This window comes from Salvelinus sp. IW2-2015, linkage group LG23, assembly GCF_002910315.2.
Source record: "Salvelinus sp. IW2-2015 linkage group LG23, ASM291031v2, whole genome shotgun sequence".
In the NCBI taxonomy this organism is placed as follows: domain Eukaryota; kingdom Metazoa; phylum Chordata; class Actinopteri; order Salmoniformes; family Salmonidae; genus Salvelinus; species Salvelinus sp. IW2-2015.
This window is the reverse complement of record NC_036863.1, coordinates 24,628,531-24,637,153: the sequence shown is the minus strand read 5'-3', so window position 1 is coordinate 24,637,153 and position 8,623 is coordinate 24,628,531. Positions and strand designations below refer to the sequence as shown.

Sequence of the window (8,623 nt, the reverse complement as noted above, 5' to 3'; positions counted from 1 at the left end):
AAAATAGCAATTGTTTTTTTCTCCTGACTAAATTCGACACTACAAAACCCCTCACTTGCTTAATAATTAATGATCTGCTTAACGTGGACAGATTTGGGGGGGGGAGTAAACCCTCTCCCTTCCTTTCTGTTTACACTCATTAGTGAGCCGTGGTTATTTGCGTATTAAAGTGTGGCCTGAATGAGTGCAGTTTGGTTTTCAATAGCCTATTGTTCATGTGAAAATATAGATCTAGTGCATTCAAATAGGTGCTCTGGTTGTGTAAAGCACATTGTTATGGGTGTAAGATGGCACAGTGATGCCATCTGTTGGTAAATGTTCATTACTGCAACTCATGTGTTTATACCGGGGTTGAGATACCCGGATGTATTGTGTTGTACGGAACAAGGCTGGTTACTCGCATCAATGTCTCTGTCTCGTCATTTAACATTCAAACACACATTTGTACTAAATAATATGTTATTTTAAAAACGTGTTTAATTGACAATTTGATAACGCGAGCGATTGAGCAAACTACGATTCCCAGACTACACTTCACTGCATTTCCGGTCCTGCGCGGTTTCTGGAGCGAATTGGAACCCGGAGTCAGGATTCTGTCAATGTGTAGTAGTTGGAGAGCAGGTAACGTGTTTATTTCTAAATTCTGCAGTTTGAACAAACAACAATTGTGCCACCGTGCAGAACATATATTTTTAGTTTGCATGGTGCACACGGAAACTCCCGGAGAGGCCAGAATAACGCCGTTCTGCGGTTGAAATGTACTGGCTCCAGATGGGGTTAGCGTCTCCATTCCAGTCGCCATGCCGATTGTTCTTTGTTACATTTGCATTGCCGCAAAAGACGCGTCTGAGATCTGAGTTAAAACCCGGCTAGAGTTTGGAATACGGCGAAAACCTGGATCCCATTCTTATTGTGTATCTACTCCCCTGGTGAATTGTGATTAGCGTAAAATGTATAGCGTTATTTTCATACTGGAGAAGTGTAACGTTATGGCCTTTGCTTTAGTGAAGTCCCCATACATTTACCACACCACTGTTTTTGTCCAGAATATAGCTCCAGGTTGAGTTATCCACATTAATCAATAAGTGTAGGCCTTACATTAGCCACTCCTTTGGTCCACTTCAGAGGATTGCATACATTTTTCAAAATTAATTAATTTGACCAACCTATTTGGTATTTATAAATGTATTTCTCTTGCAACCAACAGCCTATATCTATAATGATCATGTTGTAATAATGTAATGATAATCTCTAAGTAAAAATAGGTAGCCTACTGATCTTGTAAATAGCATTGGTTCCTTATCTTCCATGACCCTTTAAACTTTTGAAAGTTTTGATTTCAATAAAGCAAATGATACACGTTACAAACGTTTGTAACACTATCCCTTAATCCTTTTCTTTAATTTTTTTATTGTTGATTGTCATAATGACGGAGCAAACACCAGAGGAGTTTATCTGTGAGTATACTGAAAACTTCAATGCCTTGAAATGGCAAAGTYCGCATTGCCATTCTATTGTAGCTCTCACTTGGTCTGCACATGCGTGTGTGTGGCGCCCTACAGGTGCATATGTGTGTATTTCACATTGTGCATGCCTGTGCCTATTTAGACATAACCCACTGGGCACAGACATCAATTCAACATAATTTCATTAAAATACATGGAAACAAGGTTGATTCAACCAGTGCGTGCCCATTGGGAAGGGTATGTGATATGTCAACCTCGTCTCAGAGCATTTCGTAGTATTCTGTATGTAAATTGCCACACTCCATTTAGGATAATACTGTATGCCTGCTGTAAGTTGCCTATATGCAGCATGAACAGAAAGAGGAATGTGGACAGAGACCTAGTAGAGCAGCACAGCCCCCTCAAGATTCTGAGCCTGCCTGGCAGGGTTGGTCCTGCAAAGCCAGAGCCCCCTGATGGGAGAGCATAATATACAAGGACATTCTCAAAGCTGCTAATGAGAACCTTGATGACCTTGTACCTAGCCGGTGGGGTACCCCCAACCAGGTAGTGGCAGTGCTGGCAACACTGGCTGCAGTAACCCATGGGGGGGGGGGGTCACAATCGGACAATCAGAGAAGGGGCATATTATTGTGACCCTGGTGGGGTGTGTGTATCTGATCTCCATCACCTAGGACTTGACATTGGTTAATCAAATCTCCCCATTTTTGCCAATTTTGCTCAATCTTGCATGCTTTCTCAAACAGCTGTAACTGGATATGCATTTGTAAATCAAGTCCTTTCTTGAGTTGGGCTCTGTGATGTAACAACCATTGAGCATCTGAGCTTATGGTTGATTGTGCTGCAAAGGGGTTGAGTGTGTAAGAGTGTGTGTTTGTATGTATCCCACACCTGTTGCTAGGGGGTAAGGATGTTACGGTCAATATAGGATGAATCACAATAATTGTTTGCTATAATAATAATTGCTTGAACTGAGCTGTCAACATTATTACTCATATTTATTGTTAATGATGGGAATTGAGATATGCAAGATTTTTGAAAATGTATTGTTTTTTTAAGAGCTATGTATAAAGCAAATTGAGGTGAGAGCAATGGAAATGCTTTTAGCAGAAATCTGCTTCAGTTCTGTAGGTGGCACTGTGTGCTCTTTTCGAAGGATGGATCCTGGCCTCTTGTGGGGCCTAGGGATCCGGGGGGATGGGTGTGGCCGGTCAGTCACTGGGATGATTACCCAATTTGGGATGGGGAGGGGCTTTAGCAGGTGGAATAGTGGGTAACAATTGGAGGGTTACTTAGTAGTAATACAAATATCATGGTATAGCTTTATATGGACACTCAATCACTATTGTACTTTTTAATGGTAAATTTACAAATATATATTATGATAAATAGATTTGAAACTTGTATCTCATTATGGCAATTGGTGAAATAAGTGTAGACAGTTATAATTGTAATGGCTTAGCAGATAATAAGAAAAGACAAACAATATTTGTTTGGCTTAAAGAGAAGAAATATAATATCTATTGTTTACAGGAAACTCATTCAACAATTTTAGATTAAGTTGTGTGGGAAAAGGACTAGTCGGGGAATATACTTCTCCCATGAGCAGAGAAACTAAAAAGGGGTGATGATATTAATTAACAATAATTTTGATCTGAATGTGCAAATTGTCCAAACAGATCATCAAGGTAGATGGATTCTTTTAAATATGTTATTGGACCATAAACAGATATGGCTCATTAAGCTATACGGTCCAAATAATGATGATCCATATTTCTTTGAAAATATATATAATAAATGATCAACCCTACAAGCAATACACAACTCTACTATTATGGTGGGAGATTATAATACTGTTTTAAATACCGCATAAAGGAAATCACGGATGTCATGGATATATTGGAACTAGTGGATATATGGAGGCTAAAATATCCTGACCTAGTGAGATATACATGGTGGAGGCTCAATCAAGCTAGTCGTCTTGATTACTTATGTTTTTCTCATTGGCACCAAAAGTTTAAAAAGTGTTGATAGGGGACAAAATGCGGTCGGACCATCAGATAATTGGCATATACATTACTCTTACTGAATATCCACATGGGCGAGGATCCAGATTCTCTTATTGTATGGGACACGTTTAAATGTGCCTTTTAGAGGTCAGTACTCAGCTCTAAAGCAAGAGCAATTTAGATCAAAAGACTTCATATTAACAAAGGAAATAGAGGGACTAACAGTACAGATAGATAGCAATAAAACTATACCATAGAGGCACAGAACACGTTAGAGGAAAAACAAAAAGAAATGGAGGAACTTATTCAAGAATGATCAAGTGTAATATATTATAAAAATAAAGCAAACTGGATGGAACATGGGGAAAAATGCACCAAATACTTTTTAAATCTTCAACATAGAAATGCTACCAAAAATGATTTACTGAAATGTGTTGCAAATGACAGAGTCACCCTTGATTCACCAAATTATATTATTGATGCAAGTAAAGCCTTTAAGTCCGGGAAAACCCCAAGGGCTGGATGGCATACCAAGTGAGGTGTATTTTATGATATACTCAGAGGACCGTTATTAGCATGTTTTAACCACTCCTATGTAAATGGTAGATTATTGGACATTCAACAAGAAGGTCTGATTTCATTTTACTGAAACAGGATACAAGTGGTAAATCTAAAGATCCAGTCCACGAAAAAAATTCGAGGCCCCTTACACTTCAAAAATTCTAGCAAAATGTATAGCGCATAGAATTAAAAAGGTATTGTTGCATATTATTCTCTCTAATCAGACAGGTTTTTTACATGGGCGATACATTGGAAATAATATAAGACAATTACAGGAAACAATAGAACGCTATGAAAAATCTGGTTAACCAGGCCTGGTTTTCATAGCTGATTTTGAAAAGGCTTTTGATAAAGTACAACTGGAGTTTATATATACAGTGGGGCAAAAAAGTATTTAGTCAGCCACCAATTGTGCAAGTTCTCCCACTTAATTTTCATCATAGGTACACGTCAACTATGACAGACAAAATTAGAAGAAAAAAATCCAGAAAATCACATTGTGGGATTTTTAATGAATTTATTTTCAAATTATGGTGGAAAATAAGTATTTGGTCAATAACAAAAGTTTATCTCAATACTTTGTTATATACCCTTTGTTGGCAATGACAGAGGTCAAACGTTTTCTGTAAGTCTTCACAAGGTTTTCACACACTGTTGCTGGTATTTTGGCCCATTCCTCCATGCAGATCTCCTCTAGAGCAGTGATGTTTTGGGGCTGTTGCTGGGCAACACAGACTTTCAACTCCCTCCAAAGATTTTCTATGAGGTTGAGATCTGGAGACTAGCTAGGCCACTCCAGGACCTTGAAATGCTTCTTACGAAGCCACTCCTTCGTTGCCCGGGCGGTGTGTTTGGGATCATTGTCATGCTGAAAGACCCAGCCACATTTCATCTTCAATGCCCTTGCTGATGGAAGGAGGTTTTCACTCAAAATCTCATGATACATGGCCCCATTCATTCTTTCCTTTACACGGATCAGTCGTCCTGGTCCCTTTGCAGAAAAACAGCCCCAAAGCATGATGTTTCCACCCCCATGCTTCACAGTAGGTATGGTGTTCTTTGGATGCAACTCAGCATTCTTTGCCCTCCAAACACGACGAGTTGAGTTTTTACCAAAAAGTTCTATTTTGGTTTCATCTGACCATATGACATTCTCCCAATCTTCTTCTGGATCATCCAAATGCTCTCTAGCAAACTTCAGACGGGCCTGGACATGTACTGGCTTAAGCAGGGGGACACGTCTGGCACTGCAGGATTTGAGTCCCTGGCGGCGTAGTGTGTTACTGATGGTAGGCTTTGTTACTTTGGTCCCAGCTCTCTGCAGGTCATTCACTAGGTCCCCCCGTGTGGTTCTGGGATTTTTGCTCACCGTTCTTGTGATCATTTTGACCCCACGGGGTGAGATCTTGCGTGGAGCCCCAGATCGAGGGAGATTATCAGTGGTCTTGTATGTCTTCCATTTCCTAATAATTGCTCCCACAGTTGATTTCTTCAAACCAAGCTGCTTACCTATTGCAGATTCAGTCTTCCCAGCCTGGTGCAGGTCTACAATTTTGTTTCTGGTGTCCTTTGACAGCTCTTTGGTCTTGGCCATAGTGGAGTTTGGAGTGTGACTGTTTGAGGTTGTGGACAGGTGTCTTTTATACTGATAACAAGTTCAAACAGGTGCCATTAATACAGGTAACGAGTGGAGGACAGAGGAGCCTCTTAAAGAAGAAGTTACAGGTCTGTGAGAGCCAGAAATCTTGCTTGTTTGTAGGTGACCAAATACTTATTTTCCACCATAATTTGCAAATAAATTCATAAAAAATCCTACAATGTGATTTTCTGGATTTTTTCCCCTCATTTTGCCTGTCACAGTTGAAGTGTACCTATGATGAAAATTACAGGCCTCTCTCATCTTTTTAAGTGGGAGAACTTGCACAATTGGTGGCTGACTAAATACTTTTTTGCCCCACTGTAAATGCCTGGAACATTTACATTTTGGACAATCTCTTATAAAATGGGTTAAAGTCATGTATAGTAAAATGGGTTAAAGCTGATCTACCCCCTAAAAAATATATACAAATAAATAAATAAAATACTATATGTTACGTTTGGTATGGTTACATAAGACAGATGGTTACTTAAAGGCAAAAACGAAAGGAGGGTGGTTGGTCGAAGTAGGCGTATAACGTGAACATCTAGCAACCCAAAGATTGCGAGTTCAAATCTCATCACAGACAATTCATATTCATATCTTTAGCATTTTAGCTAATTAGCAACTTTTCAACAACTTACTACTTTTTAGCTACTTTGCAACTACTTAGCATGTTAGCTATCCCTTCCCCTACCCCTAATCTTAACCCTTTTAGCTAACCCTAACCGTAGCCCTTTAACCAAACTCCTAAACTTAACCTTAACCACTAGCCTAGCTAATTTTAGCGAGCTAGCTAACGTTAGCCACCTAGCTAGAATTAGTAACATATAATATGAATTGTAATTCTTAACATATCATACGAAATGGGTGATGGACAGCCACAAATGAATACATACCATACGAATTGTAACATGTCATACTAAATGGAGTGTCCCACATTTATATACAGTATAATACGAAATGCTCTGAGACCAGGTTGAATATGTGGTATCTGATATGTGACTTTTTAATGGTACCCCTCAGGGTGTGAGGACTGTGGGCAGTATCATGACTCTGAGTGTCCAGAGCTGGGACCAGTAGTGACTGTACAGGACTCATTTGTTCTCAGCAGAGCTCGGTGAGTAAAAGTCCACCATGCAAAATATACAATGAGAGGGTTACTGAGTTGACTCCAGCATGGAGAGGGTTTCCAGCTTAGCTTAAAATCTTACAAATTGTGTCTTTAAAGATGGCAATATTTAACCTGATATCTGAGGAACAGAAATGGAGGAGGCTATGTATTGATAGATGTTGTATTGTTTGTCATTGGTCAGGTCCTCTCTGCCGGAAAATCTGGAGATCAGACAGGTGCCAGATGGAAAGGAGGGAGTGTTTGTCCTACGACGGTTGGTCAATAGGACCAGGTTTGGACCGTTTGAGGCTAAGAGGGTGTCCCACCTGGACAAAGGCCTGTTTCCTCTGAAGGTGCTTTCTCAACATATGGTGCTAATTTTATGGAGAAGATGTATATGTCTTTAACAGTTGAAGTTGGAAGTTTACATACACTGAGGTTGGAGTCATTAAAACTCGTTTTTCAACCACTCTGCAAATTTCTTGTTAATAAACTATAGTTTTGCCAAGTCGGTTAGGACATCTACTTTGTGCATTCATCATTCCCAAGGTTCATCCTTGGGAGCAATTTCCAAACGCCTAAAGGTACCACGTTCATCTGTACAAACAATAGTACGCAAGTTTAAACACCATGGGACCACGCAGCCATCATACCACTCTCCTAGAGCTGAACATACTTTGGTGGGAAAAGTGCAAATGAATCCCAGAACAACAGCAAAGGACCTTGTGAAGATGCTGGAGGAAACAGGAACAAAAGTATCTATATCCACAGTAAAATGAGTCCTATATCGACATAACCTGAAAGGCCACTCGGCAAGGAAGAAGCCACTGCTCCAAAACCGCCATAAAAAAGCCAGACTACGGTTTGCAACTGCACATGGGGACAAAGATCGTATATTTTGGGAGAATTGTCCTCTGGTCTGATGAAACTAAAATAGAACTGTTTGGCCATAATGACCATCATTATGTTTGGAGGAAAAAGGGGGAGGCTTGCAAGCCGAAGAACACCATCCCAACCGTGAAGCACGGGGGTGGCAGCATCATGTTGTGGGGGTGCTTTGCTGCAGGAGGGACTGGTGCACTTCACAAAATAGATGGCATCATGAGGAATGAAAATGATGTGGATAATTTGAAGAAACATCTCAAGACATCAGTCAGGAAGTTAAAGCTTGGTCGTAAATGGGTCTTCCAAATGGACAATGACCCCAATCATGCGCCCAAAGTTGTGGCAAAATGGCTTAAGCTCAACAAAGTCAAGGTTTTGGAGTGGCCATCACAAAGCCCTGACCCCAATCCTATAGAAAATATGTGGGCAGAACTGAAAAGGCGTGTGCAAGCAAGGAGGCCTACAAACCTGACTAAGTTACACCAGCTCTGTCAGGAGGAATGGGACAAAATTCACCCAACTTATTGTGGGAAGCTTGTGGAAGGATACCCAAAATGTTTGACCCAAGTTAATCAATTTAAAGGCAATGCTACCAAATACTAATTGAGTGTATGTACACTTCTGACCCACTGGGAATGTGATGAAAGAAATAAAAGCTGAAATAAATTCTCTAAATTAAATTATCATTCTCTCTACTATTATTCTGACATTTCACATTCTTAAAATAAAGTGGTGATCCAAACTGACCTAAGACAGGGAATTTTTACTAGGATTAAATGTCAGGAATTGTGAAAAACTGAGTAAGTGTATTTGGCTAAGGTGTATGTAAACTTCTGACTTCAACTGTATGTCTATACAGTGGGGAGAACAAGTATTTGATACACTGCCGATTTTGCAGGTTTCCTACTTACAAAGCATGTAGAGGTCTGTAATTTTTATCATAGGTACACTT

The 8,623-nt window shown here is 39.9% G+C and overlaps 1 protein-coding gene across 1 annotated transcript; it reads left to right on the top strand.

The window, feature by feature from the left end:
* Window positions 1-635: 635 nt before the first annotated feature.
* Window positions 636-7,263, top strand: LOC111951102 (PR domain zinc finger protein 15-like). The gene is made up of 3 exons (XM_023969117.2): window positions 636-1,457; window positions 6,699-6,792; window positions 6,989-7,263. Exons 1-3 carry the CDS (start codon window positions 1,427-1,429, stop codon window positions 7,191-7,193), a joined length of 330 nt encoding a protein of 109 aa, XP_023824885.1. The 5' UTR covers window positions 636-1,426; the 3' UTR covers window positions 7,194-7,263.
* The last annotated feature ends 1,360 nt before the right edge of the window (window positions 7,264-8,623 follow it).